The sequence below is a fragment of the Streptopelia decaocto genome, assembly GCF_964273445.1.
Source record: "Streptopelia decaocto genome assembly, chromosome: 1".
Lineage (NCBI taxonomy): Eukaryota > Metazoa > Chordata > Aves > Columbiformes > Columbidae > Streptopelia > Streptopelia decaocto.
In genome coordinates, this window is record NC_138663.1 from 72,576,743 (window position 1) to 72,594,869 (window position 18,127).

General features: G+C 39.2%; 1 protein-coding gene across 3 annotated transcripts in view; it reads left to right on the forward strand.

Annotated features, from left to right (window-relative positions):
• WNT7B (Wnt family member 7B) overlaps positions 1-18,127 on the forward strand; it is a 97,214-nt gene that overhangs the window by 51,152 nt on the left and 27,935 nt on the right. For all 3 annotated transcript variants that reach the window (XM_082043536.1, XM_082043535.1, XM_082043537.1), the window contains exon 2: positions 3,182-3,408. In XM_082043536.1, coding sequence (XP_081899662.1) covers positions 3,182-3,408 — 227 coding nt within the window. The remainder of the gene's footprint in view (positions 1-3,181; positions 3,409-18,127) is intronic.

An 18,127-nucleotide genomic window follows, 5' to 3' on the forward strand; every position in this document is an offset into this window, starting at 1 on the left:
GTCATAAGTTTTTGCTGCTCAACTTGAGATAATAGTTAGTGGAAACTTGGGGGGCTCAGCACCTTTGAAAAAATTGTGTCAGAAAGTTATCTTGTAGCTTTTATTAGTTTCCTTTTTTTAATTTAAAAAAATATATATATATAATTTGTGTATATAATTTTTATCAGTAAGTTAGTTGTGTGGCATCAGTAAATCAATGACCATCGGGCAGCCAGGGGACCAGAAATGCATGTCTTGTGCACGTGTTTAGCATCATGTTAGATTGTGAAAGTTTGTGCATGTCTATTTCTGAGGACCCAAGCCTGCATTCCTTCAGGATGGATTTTCCTAGAAGGATCGGTGTCTGAAGCAGTTCCTGCTGCAAGGGTTATGGGATGGGGAAGTCTTGCAGGATGCTTGGGCACCTGCTCTGTCCCAAAGAACTGGACAAGACCAGGTGGAAGGGATGGGGTAAGGCTTGGGGCACAGCCTCAGAGGCACCCAGAGAACTGCTGCATGTGCCCAGCTGGAGAGGTGTTGCTGCCAGGGAGCCCTGGCTGTTGCTCTGTTCTGAAGAATGGCTGTAGGAATTCACTATTTCTTCAGCAGGCCCACTGCCTGTGCGTCCCAGCAGAGAGCGAGTGACTGATCTGGGTTTCCTTCTGCCTCCGTCAGGCGAGAGAACCATGGACTAAGCTGTAATGGCAGAGTCCCCTGTCCCCACAGTATCCCCAGGTTACTTACTCTGTACAAGATACCCTTCCCTTGCTATAACTCTAAAAGCATGGAAAGACCAGTCTTGGATCCTAACATGATTTGGGAGAGGATCCTAGCATTTTAGAGTAATCAGAGAGTGTGTGTTCTGAATATAACACATCAGCTATTATGGAAAAATACTCTTCTCTGCGCTTTACTATAACATTTTGAAAATGTATATCCTACTTGATGTGGAAAGTCATTGAAATCAGAGAGATAAAAACTCCATGAGCTATGAAAGGAAACAATACTTTTACTTTTCAGTATTGAGAAGGATGTGATTTTTTTTCAAAAATTAAATATTGATACTTTCCCCTGTGATTTTCGTTAACTTTGGAAGACATAGGTTTATATATAAAGTACCATTGCAAAGGTCAGGGAATCTCATTATCTCTACATCAAACTCATAACACTTTTCTTGAAGACTGTCGTATCTCCTGGAAAGTTCTGATTTGAAGACATCATAATTTAAATATTTTATTCAATTGTATAAGTAGGGGTGAGCCAGAAACAAAACCTTAGCTCAAAACCTGCATGAATCTTGGAAACTTGCTGGTTCCAAAAGATGATCCAGCTTTGTTGCTCAGTACCCAGAGGAACATGAATTAAAGCTACAGGTTTGAGCGCTCCTATTTCAAACACTGTGAGTGGCTGGAGCTGCAACTACAATTTGTTCTTATTTTTATTTAATAGGTAGCACCACATTGCATGCATGCTCTGTGTTTGCAATGCCTTGTCTCTTTATCTGTAAACCTCCCACAAGCCATAAGTGAAAAGACACAATTGGCAAATTTCTCATGGATTGTTAACTTTGGAAAAGATGCACAAATACCTATTAAAGGCAGAGTGAATCATCATGGAATTTTCATTCCACAGTAAAAGCAGTATTTCATTTTGGCTAGTGAAGAGTTCTCTATTTTACCCTTTTTGCTCTGGCTTTACTAGCTTTACTATAGTTTTTTGAAACAGTAAAATGAAACACCTTGATTTCTTTGAAATGCAACATTTGTGCAATTTTTCAGTTACCTTTGTGATGAAGTTGATAAGTTATATAAAATTATTCAGTTCTGTTTAGTCAGCATTTTCCAAAAGAAGGATTTCCAGTGGGAAATTTTTAACATTAATGAGAAAGGCTTAAGTCAGTATTCAAGACAGAAAGAAAGGTAATGGGGAAGTTAGTCTGTATCCTGTTACTAACCTGTTTATATATGGTGACTTCTCTTGCTGCAGCAAGAGCAAACATCTTTACATTACAGAGTCAGTCAATAACAGCATTTGATGGGAAAATGAGATTATCCCCATATGATCCAATATGAGGCTGAGAGATGGTGAAGAGTGGAGAGGGTTTGTGGAGATGCTTCCTTGCAGGTGTTGAGAAGCAGCGATGCTCTCGCCATCCCAGTTTGCCAGTCTTGGGGCAGGGCAACCAGCTGGGCAGCATGGCAGGGGCTTTCCCAGGCCTTTGGTCACTTAGCTGTCTCAGGGTCTGTCACACCATGGTGGGCAAGGGTTGTTTTGCTAACACAGCTGTACTGCTCTCTTTGCTCCTGCTGATTTGTCCAGAGCCAGTTGAAGCATCTGGCATGGGCCTGGCTGGTATTTGGTAAATGTGACCTGAAGCACCATTGAACATGTACCCATCTTGCCTTGTGTTTCAAAATACTACCACTTAAAATATAGCCTGTAAAGCTGTTGAAAAATGAGCCTGTAAAGATGTTGAAAAGTGAGTTGAAAAAATGAAAAATAAATGCACTAAAGTGAAAACATATGACAGGTGCAAGTTATATGCAAACTTTATAATGAATTCTGAAAATATACTTGAAGAATGAGAACTACAATTGTTTCTAGTCTGGATGGTACATATTAAGGATCACTCTTAGGTGCTCCATGATATTTGCCAGGACTAGAAGTACGATTATGCTAGTGAACTTTAATTAATCACTCAATACCCTGAATGTAATAACAGGCAAGAGGGTAGGTAGCATGAAGTCAATCTCCAAATTGTGCCCAAGGGTTTCACATGTGGAATGGATGAACTGGCTGCAGTAACTGAAATGCTAAGCCTGAATTTATGTAGGCTATTCAAAGCAGACATGAGCTCCAGAGATTTGTGAACAATCAATTATCACTATTTTTTTTTAAACATGTCTTGCTTCCCACATCTCATCAGCTGATGGCTGAGTGTAGGAGTGGAAGCAAAGTGCCAAAATTCCATTTGTTTGTTGTTTCTGGCAAAAATCAGATCAGGAATTACTGCAAGATTTCCAACTTCATTTGCCAGACCAGAGAGGTTGGGATAAGTCTGCATAATTCTAGGAACCCAACTTCCAACCCTTTCCCTTTTGCCCAGCGTCTTGACTGCCACGCAGCAGCACATGGCAAAAGCAATTGATGGCCTCGATTTGGTTATAACATGCCTTTCTGCTTTTTTCTTTTCTTTCTTCAGAGCTTTGTCATCCGTGGTGGCTTTAGGAGCTAATATCATCTGCAACAAAATCCCAGGCCTGGCCCCTCGGCAGCGAGCGATCTGCCAGAGCCGCCCTGATGCCATCATTGTGATTGGGGAAGGGGCACAAATGGGAATCAATGAGTGTCAGTACCAGTTTCGGTACGGGAGGTGGAACTGCTCTGCGCTGGGAGAGAAAACAGTCTTTGGACAAGAGCTTCGAGTAGGTAAGGGTGTCTCTAATACGGTTCTGAAGTGATATGTTGGCGCTGTGTTTCTTTTAGCTTTCTCACTGTGGTCCTGCAAAGGTTTATATATCTCTGGTATTTGCATACTGGAGTTGAACAGTGATGCTTCCAGAACTGTGCTCTGTATGTTTTTACTCATTGAAAAGTAACTGGAGAGTGACAGGAGGTGTCTAGTGATCTCTAGATGAAGTCATTCATATTTGTGCAACTTCATACCCAGCAATGGCTGAGATGCCTGTGCAGGTCACAGTCATCACACCCCATGAAAAAAATATTTCCAATTGCCATCCTTTTAGAAGTTGCCATGATAACCATGCTGCATGTTATGATCAGTCAAAAGAGAACCAAAATCGGCTCCAAAAAACCCTCTGCAGACTTCCGAAAAACTTAGGTAATGGGAGAGTCCCAATTAACTGATGGAAGTACAGTGCATATGACTCTGACCTTCCAATATACATCAGTGACGCATATCCATTTTAGTGTTGCTATCATATTGTAAAGAAAACACTGCAAGTGATCTGAGGCAGGAAACTTATTCAAAGAAAACAATACAGGACCTTGGCCTGATAAACTGTTAGCTGGCAGAAGTTAAATTAATCACTTTCAATTTACCCTATATCTGATATTATTTCATAGGAGAGATTATGCAAATTTTTCCAGCACTGAGGTAATTATTTTCCTCATCACCCAGCTGAGTATCCTTAGCCTGTTCCTGACCTTCCCTCTCTCCTCCAAGGGCTGTCCACTTATCATCCTCCATCCTGTCTGCTGCTCAGTATTGGGACAACATTTTGTGGTGTGTGGCTCTCACAAGGGCCATTCAGCTTCTCAGCCTGTTAATATTGTGTCTGATTCTTCTTTGGGTGACACCTCTTTCTTAAGTTCAGTGGTTCAGGTGAGTCTTGCACCCCAACAAAACTGAATGTGATCAGGCATAAGATCTCATCAAAACTGTGAAAAAAAGGCATAACATTTCATCCCATCTGTACAAAGAGGAAACAACTTATATGATTCTTTGGTTGCTATGGAGATCAAGGCTTTGGGGTTCTTTTCCAACACCTTTGTGAAATGGATGCCAAAAGCTGAGGTATGCTTAAGTCAATGATAGAACTAAATATTTTTTTAAAGAACGTGTGAGTCTGAGCATCTGACTGAGGTCTGGGCTTTTTAAGGGCACAGTGGCCCGGCTGTCAAGTGCTGTAATTGGGTAAATCCATTAGCATCAGGGGAACTGACCTACAGCCACTGAGAATCTGTCATATTCTGTGAGAATTACTCCACACCAAATCACAGAAGGGGAGAGGGCTAAAAATAATACTAAAAAGACCCAGTAAATCAAATTAATGGCAAGAGAAAAGTCTAAACTTTTTGAACTTCAGAAAAAAGTTCAGTAGAATTTGATTTTGATGTTGATAAGCTGGTGGTGATGAATTTGCTCATTGGAGTTGTCCCCCACATTTGTCTTAAGATATTTCTAGTTCTGTTAGATAACACTTCTTGCCTAACTTTTGTTTCTTAAGAAGAGAAAAACATCTAGTCTCTTGTCTATTAGAAGCACAGGTCTGGTCCTTCTTGGTTGGTCTTATGCTTGTTTCTCTTAATTTGATGCCCAAAATGATGTTGTTGCCAGAAAATATATAGCTGCCAAGCATGCTACCATTTTACTTCTTCATGCTATGTTATCTTATCCACAGACACTTGCAGGCATGGTCTGACGCTTGGACAAGTAATTCATCTTAACTTCTGTGAGATCATTTATGTCCTTGAAGAGGCACACTCTGGAAGGTTGTACCAGAGTCAGTGTCATCACTAAGCTTCGTGGTGAAAATGCTTTCTCCACTTCTGCTTTCCTATTCAAACTAGGAATCTTGTGACACCTCATCAGTTCTATCCTTGTACTCATGAGCATTAATCCTCTTCACCACTGAGACACTCCTTTCATTCTCAGAAACCTTGTGAGCACAGTCCAAATGCCTAAAGAGGACAGGTCGCGCCTATGCTTTCATTCTGAATGTTTCTATACAAAATAATAGCTACAGAGAACAAAAATTGTTTGGCATAAGGATGGACCAGGTAGGTTGGTCAGACTACACAAAGTTTGAAAAAACAAGGTTTTCTTGAGCTACTGTTCAGACCATATTTGCCAAAGTATTTGCCAGATTTTCGACCTCTTCACTGAACCTGGGTGGTTTCTTGAAACTCTGAAATGACTGAAGTGGAATTTGGTGGGTTCTTTTATGGCTTAACCCAAACACAGATGAAACTTGGCAGTTGCAGCTAGGTTCTGCTTTGACATTTGTTGGGTGTGAAACCACACAAACTGTAACGGATGGAGAAGGTTTACATGACCCCTGCCAGCTGAGCCAGATATGTTCCATGCAGGTCTATAAAGGATCCCATAATCCACATGTCTTTATTTGTTTTATTAGTGGAGTAGCACCCAGAGACAATGTGGTCAGTATCTAGGAAAAGGACATGGTATAGGAAGTGGTGTTATTACACTAGCAAGGGGAAAAAAGTAAAAAAAAAAAAAAAGGACTAAGCTAAAAAGAAAAAGTTCTTCAAAGGTACTTGTAAGCATAAATATTCATTTGTGTAACAAAACACATCTGTGTCTGACACATGCAGGAACACTAAACCAGGCATTTGGTTCTGCCTGAATAGACTGAAGAAAGGATTAAGATTAAAAAAGTCTTAAGTACTTAAGTACTTCACCCCAATTGAAAGTTCATCTAACTTTTTCCCAGAATCGTTTAGGAAGATGAACAATGAAGGCTAATTATTCAGGACATAAGGAGGAGAGGGCAAGTAAGACATGATAGCATGATATTAACTGCTCTCTATCTGTATGGCAAAGAGAGGACCTACTCTTTAGCCACTGGGGTGAAGTTCTACCATGAGCACTGACAGGTGCAGATTTAGGGTTATTCTACTATAATTTATATCTGGTGCAACACTCCTTCTCCCCAAATTCAAAGCAAACTCCCAGAATCACCCAACATGAGGTTTCTCCAACAGCTGTACATCTGTTGCCAACACCACCCCTTGGGTGCCATTGTGCTCCAACTATGCATGTCTTCCTGCCACAACCAAGCGGCAGCCGGAAGGCTTGACACTGGAGCAAATGTGCACTCTTGTGACTTCTGAGAATCCCACTGTGCCAGGGGAATCCCCAGTATGTTAGCTAAGCTGGACTGGTGCTGAGCTATTTTTTTCAAAGAGGTACATCAGTGAATGAGGGCTGTACTACCTATATAATACCTGGGAGTCTGTATTAAAAACAATTGAAATAGTTCAGAGGACAGAATAACAACTGTGGAAATTATGTTAGGCATGGGGCATTTGTGTTGATGTGAAAGATTTATAGAAGCCAGAGATGAAAAGTCATGGAGAGATCCAAATTAGTAGCATGAGTGAAGGATGTGGCATGGGATGCATTAGCCAAGGATTGTGTATAGCTTTTTTTGGTATATTTATAGCTGGGAACTTTTCTATAATCATTACATCCCCATAGAAAATTCACTACTAAAATCACTTTACTCATATTTTCCCTGTACATGTATTTGTCACCTTCCTGCACTCATCTCTAGTTTTCATGTCAGTTTCTCACATAAAGTCATCTCTTGCACTCTCCACTCATTCTTCTTGCTATAAGCCTCTTTAACAAATGGATTAAAAAATAATTGGTTAATGATATATCAATTGCTATTATTGCTAACCATTGCTGAAAGATGATTGTCCTTCTAACTTTTTGAAGGCAAGAACCCTGTTCCAGCAGAGTAAAGCCTCTGGTCCTATCAGGTTATTGATGCAAAAGAGCTCCAGCTCTAGGGACTGGCCTCTATTCCCCAGATGATGGTTGGAGAAACCAATAATGGAGGTACCTCTAAAAGTTACAGATCATTGATAACAGTTGGAAGCAAATAACTCCACACACACACAAAAGTAAGCAGTGCAGACTTTGAAGTATGCAGTCAGAATCAATAATGGAAGTGAAACTTACTGTTATTCTTTGACAATCAATTATTTTGGCTAATTACTAATTACTCACCATTTCCACTGGGATTCTCCAAATGGAAGTGCTTCTGAACAGACTGCTTTTACTGTGCTAAACCCAGGGCAAAAATTAGGTGTTTTGAAAAATATATTTGTCAAGATATCAAAAGTATTCTGTAGATGTCTCCTTTGTCAGCCTCATGATGTGGGAAATGGTAATGATTTACTAGTATTCATTTGACTGTGTCATCGATACAATGATTTGACAAATTTTTGAACTGGACAACTGACAGGGAAGAATAAACAAATAGGCAAAAGCAAGGGAGTTCTGGAGGTTTGTGTGGTTTTGTTTAATCTCTAATCTTTTGTATTGATCTGTTGCTTTCTGGCATGTTGAAAGGATGCATGTGAAGTGAGGTTGAAGCCCTGCTTGCCATGGGAGGTTCAGGAGGACATCATCTTAAGCAGCTTCTTGTTGCCATGCATTTGCTCAACTTTTGATCCACTCTCCAGGCAGAAAGGGGAAGGGATGGGAGAGAAAACTACAATTTTAAAGACTAACAAAATCTGTGTGTGGATTTTATTAACTCACAGGTGAAGAAGACGTTACAAATTATTTTGAGAAACACAATCAGAAAATAAAGTTGAATGTCATGGTTATTTACAAGCATGTGTTTGTACACATGCACACATAAACCACTAAGACAACAACATAATTTCAAACAGGAGACTAAGAAAGTGAGAGGAATATCTTCCAAAGGAAAGATGCTAATGAAAAAAGTGATTCTTTCTATATTTGTACCGGAAACAGGTAACTAAGTCCACATTGGATCCCGGTGTTTTAGCTGCAGGCCTGAAAGAACAAGGAAATTGGGCATGAGAGATGCGTAAGTGATGGCATCATGGAAAAATGGTTGAAATCTTATTATACATGCTCAGGGGGTGTCAGTCAGTAAATTATTCTTGGTTCATTCCATATATAGGCTTACTTAAATACAGATTGAGACTTACATACAAATCCAGTCATTTTTATTCTGGGCTATGATGGTGGTTTAACCATGATGCCAAATGTTCATAAAAACTTCCTACCAAAAATGGGAGGAGTAGAGAAGCTCATTATTCTCCAAAAATAGAAATTTGCATCCAAGCATATACATTAATCTAGCACAGTAGGGTCTAGTATGGTATGAGTTGGCCAACTTGGAAAGCTTGGCTTTCAGTATGAGCAGAAAGCTTCCAATACATGAAGAGAAGCGGCGTTCTTAGGAATGCTTTACAACCATACTTGTGCTTTAATACTATCAGCAAGTCAATTGAAGGGAACCATAAATGAATCCAGATAGTTTGCCTAAAGTAAGTACATTTCTATTACACTTTTTACCTTTCTTTCCTCCTGCCATTTATTTCTCTGTTACTTTGTAATCATTTTCCAATTTTTAATCAATTTCTATTGTTAGTTATATATTTATTAATGCTTTGTAATATTCATAGATCAGGTTGACTGTATGTTTATTATTCTAACATCTGTGTATTTATTATGGGAAAATCTATCTTTACGGACTTGCGTTATATCCAATAAAAACAATATGAGGGAAAGAAAGGAATCATACAGCTGGAAACAATTTGGAGGGGAAAAATGAGTTGGAATTAGATTATTTTAAATATGATACAGAGCAGGGTATACACTTCACCGACGGAAAGGCAGTAATTATCTTTGTCATAGCAGTAGGTGCTATGATTGGTTTAGGCATTTGTCAGTTATTGTGAACCTCAATTGCACAGTGGCTTTTGGACCTAATGTGGAAAAATTCCTGGTTTTCTTGTTATTGTCATATAGCGTGGTCCCAGACAGCAATGTCCTTTGAGCATTCAAGCAACCGATCAGAAAGAAACTTGTTTTCAGTGATTTGAATTGGCTGTCTGTGTTGGTGCTAGGATATGGTAAAAAAACCATCTCAGTGTGAGAGGTGGCTTCTCAGGGGATTGGCATCACCTTCCAACTCCTAGTGCAGGCAGCTGCCTGGGATGACAGGAGAGAGGTGCACAGGATGCATTCAATCAGCTGAAATCAGTCACATTTCTAAGGCTGTCTGTGACTTCCAGAAGACAGCACAGGAACAATACAGACACAAAATGTCTTGCAGAGACATTGCATTTGCAAGTGTGATTCGGTTAAACTAGTAGATGCTACAAATACCATGGCAAATGTGATGATCTGTGGCTTATGCAAGGATAGTTTTTAATAGAAGCACAGTGATGTGTAACAAGATGTATAATTCTTGGTTATTTCAAGAGAGAATTTTCTCATTATTAGGCTGAACTAGGAAAAAAAATTAACAAGACATGCATAATGGACTACCACCCCTACCAGCTGGGTAACTGACAGGCAGGCAGACAGAGGCAGTTGGTAAAGGGGAAAAAAGCCCCAAAATCTGAGGACTACCTCACTTTGCTTATTTTGCAGGAAAGATTTATCAAACTGCAAATGCTCACTGCAAAGCCTTCTCTTAAAATGCCTCAAACAGTGCATTTCTTTTCACAAGTGACATGTTGTTGCTGGAATTAGAAACAAAAATATCCTTAACCTTAACGATATCCAGTATATTTGTTTTAACTTATTAGATATATATTATTACAGAAGGATTTCAGTTGTGGCAGTGACTATCCCACAAGTTGCCTTAAAAAGGCAGAAAAGCCATCCTGGAACAGCGCTGGGCTATTCCACCTAAAGACCCGCACACTTGTATTAGTTACCGTACAGGCAGTAGGATAAGTAGTATAAGGCACACAAGCTGCCTTAAAATGACAGTTTTCCAGTGCAATTCGTTTAGATGGAAGACTAAACAGTGGGATAAAAGTTGTAATATTCTAGTAGTTACAAGGTAAAGTTAGTGAGAGAACTATTTTATTTTTCATTATCAACTTTGGAGAAAATCGGTTGATTCAAACAGTTCATACTTTCTGACTGTAGAAGGGTGGATAAGCTTTTTACTATCACAGTAGAAAAGCAAGAGAGTAACCCAAACCAGAGTAAGAAAATAAACTTCCCAGCTGGCGGCAGCTGAGGTTGGGAAGGATTGGTAAAAAAAGTTATGAAACAACTACTGTGCTAAGAATTTATATTATTTTAACTGAGGAGACAGCCTATTGTGAGACTTGTAGGTTCAGACTCCTTCATTTTACTAGGTTTCTGTTACTTGGAGGTTTTTAGAAAAATAAAAATATCTTTCTGTTCTAAGGAAGTACAGTCATATTAAAGACACGTCCTATTTTGAGAGGACGGGGATATCCAGCTTAGTGAATCAATTCAACAATTTGTGGGTGATAATTCATCTGTGCTTTAAAAATGTATTTATATGCCAGAGCCTCATAATGATCCAGTGAGGCTTAATTAATGTTTTCAAAACACTGCAAATCATAGATGAAAAGATAAACGAGTGGACAGTACCATTTGTAAATTATGAGTCAACAGTAATAAATGCTGTTTGACAACATTAGAAAAAATGCTGCTTTGCTACATTAATTTTATCGTATCTATCTCTTTTCTTTGTATTCTAATAAAAGAAATGTCTAGCATATATAATCTGTAGCATATAATGATTTCCAACCACAAATAGTCAAATTTTTATATTTCCCAATTTATAATCTCCATGCCCTAGTGTTTTTGTAAGGTACTAGTGTCCAGTTCAAGTGTAGCTCAAATGTGTTTGCTTTTCCCTCAAGGAAAAGTTTGAAGAAAAGTATGAGTTCTCTTAAACTAAAACCTTATTGTTGTCATTTAAAGATTTGCCTCTTTGGCAGCAGGCTTGCTTTAAAAGGCAGACATCCTTATTCTAAACATAGCACTAATATGTTAGTACAATTACTTAATGAACTCTGCATGGCCTGCAGCTGGAAGAGAAATGGTAGATGTTGACCTGAATGAAATCTGGAATATCCATCGTGAGGGAAGTGCTAACTTTTTAAACTGATGTTTTGTTCAATTTTTACATATAAAAATGAAGATTATTTGGAACTGATGTTTTATTGGAGATGTTTTCAAACTAAAATATGCTGATATGCCTCACTCTGGCCAACTTTGTTTCAGTTTGTTAGTGCACTTAATTTAAATCAGTTAAGTGCATTGATGTAAATTGATGCAGGGAACTGTAACTGGGGAGACTCAAGTCTCTGTATCTCATGAGCTCTGGTCTCTCATGCTTCCGCATGTATTCTAAGCCATATTGTTCCACAATACACTGCACAGCTTGACAGGAGACATCACATAGCATGACACACTGCCTTCCTGTGACCTGAAACCTCAGGTTAAGAAAAGGCCATTATGCTTTCAAAACAACAATGGACTGACATGAGGATGCAGTTTAATATTTTGTTTCAGTGGCTCAAAACTAAATGGAGCTACATTTTATTAAACGGAATATCTCCATTTAAGTGTTGATGTGGAAAAGAAACACTTTTTTGGAGAGGGGTGGGTACTTATGGTATTTGGCACTCTGCAATCGTAACAATAAATATGTAATTAGCTGTGGTGGAAAAGGGTACTGTTGTGTGTAATGTGGCCTTACAGGCTGAGTCTGATCATCTCCTCCTCAGCACTGGCCAGAACAAAACCCCTCCCTTTCTCTTGCTTTTAAATTTGTCTTTAGCTACTCAGGATAACATTTTCCATGTTACTTTTCTGGTCTGCATTGGGATGAGTGAGTCAGAGGTCCTGTGGAAAAGATAGTATGCAAATTCTAGGCTATTATTTAATTGAATACTCTACTAAAATTTGGACACGACAGCACTAAGTTTGCATAGCAACATTAAGTTTGGCATTTCATTTCTTCCAAGTGCCTCACTAGGAATGTTAATATTCCTTTAATGTCAAATTTTTTATGTCACTTTGTAATAAAATTGCTGGCTAGGAAGGATCCATAGCATGTTGACTCAATTAATTACTTCCAGTATCCCAGTCTTATTGGTTAATGACTTACAAAGTAATGCACACTTAAAACAGGAAGGCAAATAATATTTAACGTTAAATAAAGTGGTGCTGGGCTTAATCCAAAATGACAGAGGCCAAATTCTAGCCCTATTGCAGTCAGTAGACATTTTGCCACTGCTTTCATCAGAGCCAGGATTTTACAGCCACTAAAAAGGCTCCTGGCTTTTGGGCATCAGCAGAAGTTCAAATTGGAGTTGAATTTCATAGCAAGGACTCAGCTAAAACCTAATTAGTTAAATAGAAATCAACCATACGACACTTGACTTTTTTAAGAACAGAGCAACTTTGTGAACAGGCAGTTGCTGTCAAATCTTGCCATGGCAAGGAAAGTTCTTTACGTAAGATGACAGGTGGCACAGGAGGGCAGCTAACCTGTTGGTATGTGATCCTGTAGTAACTTGGGGTTCTAAGGACTTTGGAGATTCCTTGAGCTCTACTACTGCGGTTCACTATGTTGTCAAAATCTCTTCCCTAGAATTACAGATGATAGGTTTGGTCATCTAGTTCAACCTCTACATCAAGCAGGACAGGCTAAACATAACATTAGACTTGAGAGTTACATGTGTAGCAGCATCCCTCCCTTTCCTCCTCTGTTCTCTGGGATACACTCTGTTTGGTAAACCACCTGTTTCTAAATTGAAAAGCTTGAAATGCACTGAGAGACATTTACAAACATTACAAAAAGCACAGAATTTGTTAATCTGTACATTTTGGTTTGCAAAGAAATGTTTTAGCATTCAGGCTTAGATTATCAATCCATACAGTTTGTTGCCTGTTCTCTAGTCACGAGCAATTTCTTTTTCTAATGAAATGGCTGGTATATTCCAAAATATTATGTCCGACAAATATCTTATTTTCTAATTGATAAAATTTCCTTTCTGGGTATTGTGCATGACTTTTCAGCATTGGATTAAATTACCCGTGACTGTAATTTATTACTTACCGACATATTGTATGTTCATAACTGTGAAGTATAATATTATTGTCACTGATATAAGTCAAATTAAAATGAGAGAAATAAAGCAAGCAAGAGAGAGCACTTAATTATCTACTATTTGGAGGCTTGAAAAAATAAATCTAGCATGGTAGTTGTTAAGGAATATAGCTAAGGTGGCTGTTCTCTCAGGATTCAAACTGGCCAACAACTTTAGTTGTGCTGTTTACCCAATATGCGCTTAACTTTAAACCCTCCATTTTAAGTCCTATTAAGTAAAAGAGGGTTTAAAAGTGTTTCACTTTAAATGCATGACCAAGTGTTTTGCAGAATACAGAAGTCATAGTGAAAGCCAGCATTCAAGATGGTGCTGACAGTAAGTCCTTCAGCTAGTACAAGTTGTCACACCTATCCAGTTTTGATCAGATTTGGCCTTAGGATTTAAGTGGATCTGTGAGACAACTTTTAGGCACAAGTGTAATCTGTTGCAATCTAGAATGCGGTGGCCACTCAGAGGTTCAACCTCCAATTTTGGGGACTGTGAAGGAAAGATGATTTCTAAGACTTAACCAGTGTCAGTGTAAATTGTGTGCTTGGAAGGCTGAGGAGTCTTTAAGTAGACTGCTCACCAGAAAGCTCACTGGTGCACTGGGAGAAGACACTTCTATCTCTAGATAGAAGATCAATGTACATGGACTGAATTGCTGTAGATGGGAGAGCTATATTCAACTTTCTAAAATGAACAAGGTTTACACATGGATCATGATTTATTTACACGTGTTCTCTCATTTCCTCATGACACTGTGGAAAATTGTTTTCTGTCTGATTCAGCCCTTACCCATTCTGTTCAGAAGAGGTCTTCACACAATGTGCCATGTGACATGGTCAGTGAAACCTCGCATTTTCTGAGAGGAACGGCACAAGAGGTAGTGTTGGTTTCTGTCTGTTGTTGAATGAAAGGACTTAAAAAAACAGAGGCAGAAAAATGGGGAGCTCCTTCCTCACTTTGTTCCTTTGGCCCAGTTGCATACCACATAGCTCCAGGCATTTGCATGAGATGTCTAAGATACCTAGTGAACCTATACTCCTTGTATAGTCAAAGAAGAGAGAGAAGCACTTCCAGGGTGCGATTTGGACCTTAATTTGACTGCATGACTGTCTGGAGGTCACTGTTGACTATCCTGGAAGCTTAGACTCCCTAATTAGGTATCAAGCTTGTTGATATCTAATTTTGGTTTGTCGACAAAGTTTTTCCACCTCTCCATGTATCTCAGGGAGATATCTCTCATGAATTTATACCTGCTTGCCTTACATAACAGACATGGAAACCTGATCTTCATTTAAAGTCCTAGCTATTCTTGGTACTCATTCACCAGTAGTACCTGCAAAAGTTGTTTTAGCTGATGACTTTCAGACAGATACTGGAAAAAAAAATATGCTCCAACCACAAGCTTAACTTCACCACTGCTTTTTGGAAATTTAAGAACAAGTGGGAGTCCAAAATTACCACCAGATGGTGCACCTATTTAGTAAGTGACAGAGACATGTTCCACAAGAAAGGATAGCCACAACCTCCAACAACCCACCAAGTTGCTTCCCCTGCTGTTTATTCTCAGCTGTGATATAAATTGAATGTGTTTGAAACATGGACCTGCTGGTCATACTATTCTGTTACACTTAGTATGAAGTATGTTTTCAATCTCCACGATGGAAACCTGTCAACTGCCTGGCTAGAGACATGAGGAAGTGGAAAAGAGCGTAGCAGGTCTACAAATGCATGTAAAGGGAGCAGGAAAGACAAAGAAATGGGCCAGGATCAGGCAAAATTGGTAATGGTGGATGGCAATGAACAGGCTCCAAAATCAGAAGTTGTCAGCACAGAATATCTATGCCTTGCTGTTTCATTAAGTTGGGCTAGTTCTGGCTATTAATGGTAGGTAGCTGGGAGAAGGTTGAGGTCAGGGCATTTCTGAAGGATAGTCTTGATGTATAAGTCAGTATTTTGGAAAAGCGTCACTGCCAGTATCCCAGGAGAAACACATGGGATATTTTATTAACTGCATAGCAAGGGTGGTGAACTTTCCTAAACAGTGAAGTGGTTTTTATTCTCTAACTGCTTCTCATTCCTAAGCACTTGTGGTACTCCACACTCGGAGAAAGATTAGCACAAGTTGATAAGCATGTATTTTCTGCCATATATCTCAAAATGTCACAAGACCATGTGATTCTTCAACTAGATTTGCTGCAAATCAATACATTATCATGTGTAACATGAGTCAGTCTCTTTTCCTATTCTGTTCTACTTCTTGCTTTAAAGAATATTGTAAAGTAATATATAGGTTCTTGGCAAGACTCTTCCATGAGCATTACCAAACTGATGCAGTAAAAAATATTGTGAGCATCTTATTCCTTTGTATAGATGTCTCTTTTACTGCTTCCTGTTGTTTTGGTGTGTTTTAAAGGTTGCCATCCTTAGAATTTAATATATTGCTAGCCAATGATTAATTAGAAAGGTTGCTATTTTAATTACAATTTGACTAGCAAAGAAATGCCTGAACTGAAAATTTCCTCTGAGTAAAGAGTGAAAATGTTTGCATATTCTTCAACACGAGAAGTACTCATTCTGAACAGATAAAATCATTTTTTGTTCTCCTTGTCCAAGCTAAGAGCAAGGCATCCTCGAGAAGCTCAACACAATTCCCATCCTATCATTTTTCACATACCCTGTGGCTCCTAGTTCCATGTGAGAACTATCATTTTATGGTTAAAGCATGGACCAGGAGATAATGGACTTGGATTCTGTTCCTAGCTGGGCCATATACTTTTCTTGTGACCTTGGGCAAGGCAGTTCATACCTCGTTGTCTGAAGACTAAAGATGAGTAATTTCAGTGGGGAATTGAAAGGTTTAATTAATGTGGACTAACCTCCACTTAAACTTCTGTGAGATACTCTGAGATCCTCAAACAAAAATGGTTGCTGTTAAGGTCTTCTTATCCAAACAGGAAACAAAGGACAGAAATATCATGGAAGGATTTGTTCTCCTAGAAACCAACTCCAGGCCTGAAAAAGACAATACTGAAAAATCTTGATATAATAGGCCTGATGAGATTATTAGCTTATTATGAGAAAATTTGGAAACTTTAGGCAGTTATACAGTCGCTGTATGTGTGCTGTGATTCTTCTAGTAAATCTTTATGTCAAAGAAGCAGCTTTTTCTAGCTACTCGTGCACAGTGTCATCCTGACACCAGCGATGGGGCTTGAACAAGTTCTCTCTTTTTCCCTTTCTTTTTCTCCTGTCTCACATTTTCTTTTACTTTGGTAGTTCAGTAATGCTGAAACCAGGTTCCCTTCCCTTCCCTTCCCTTCCCTTCCCTTCCCTTCCCTTCCCTTCCCTTCCCTTCCCTTCCCTTCCCTTCCCTTCCCTTCCCTTCCCTTCCCTTCCCTTCCCTTCCCTTCCCTTCCCTTCCCTTCCCTTCCCTTCCCTTCCCTTCCCTTCCCTTCCCTTCCCTTCCCTTCCCTTCCCTTCCCTTACCTTCCCTTCCCTTCTTTGCTTTTCTCTTGTCCATTGATCAACCATGTTGCTCTGTTATAGACACTATAATATTAACTCCAGCGTAAACAGAAGCTCTTAGCAGGAATTAGCTAGGATTTCCCTGCCCTCTTACGCAACTGAAGTTTCTGCAGTGGCACTTTCTTGTCAGTTTTCAGGGATTAGTGGCGATATTCCGCATACTTATGACAAAATGAGGTATAAACTTCACTCAAGAAAGGCAAGGCACTGATTTTTAAAAAACCCTGGACTACTGTGCTATGAGGGATGGGCATGGAAAGTTTGGAGGCAGCAGACTACCCTCAAATCTGAGAGGCAGTGAGATTGCTGATGGGCTTTACACAGCATGAAGTACTCCAGTGAATATTATGTCCTTCTCAAAGTCAAATTCGAAGTCTGATCTGCACGGAATATCTCATGCAGCAGCACGTGCATGCTGTCACTTTGTGTTAGCCAGAGGAACATTACATCATGTGACAGACAAAAACACTACTTGGTACCATATAGCCTAATCCAAGACTTTTCACGTGAAACATTTGTTTTGTTTTGGTTTTAAGATGTTCTAACTGGTCTGTTTTAATTAGAGCTCAACCTGAACCACAAACGATAGATTTGAACTTTCCCAGAGTTCGGTGGTGTTCAGATCTGGCTTTTGGTTTGGCCCATCACAAAAACAGGGGTCAGCTTCAAAGTTCAGATCTGGAAACGGACTGCTACAAAGCGGGGGGCTGAAAAGCTCATTTAATGAGACCCACATCTTGTTTTAATGGCAGATTTGCAGTAGAGACACTTGCTAGTGTTTTCTAAACATACTTTTATGTAAGCAGTGTCTCGAAGACTGGTGTTAATACCAGTCTATCTATTTAAATACTCTTGTATTTATACTGCAGAAAGAGAATTGTCTCTGTTTTCTTAATCACAAAGCCTGGATCCTGGTCTGAAGTTGGAATACCTTAAAAATGTATGGATCTTGCTTCTGATCTTTGTTTAAAACTCATCCTTCCGCTTTAGGGTATTGCACTTAAAAACAATGAAAGCTCTTTGTGGGCTAGAAATTTGATCATTTTATCCTCATAATATTTAGTGTTTTCAGCTGAACTCACCTGGCCAGAATCCACCCATTTGTCAAACTCTTGCCTGTGTGAATCAGTATCTTGGGGTGAGTTTTTTCACTACTTGGCAAAACACAAGCTTAGCACAACACAGAAAATAAATAACAACTAGTAGT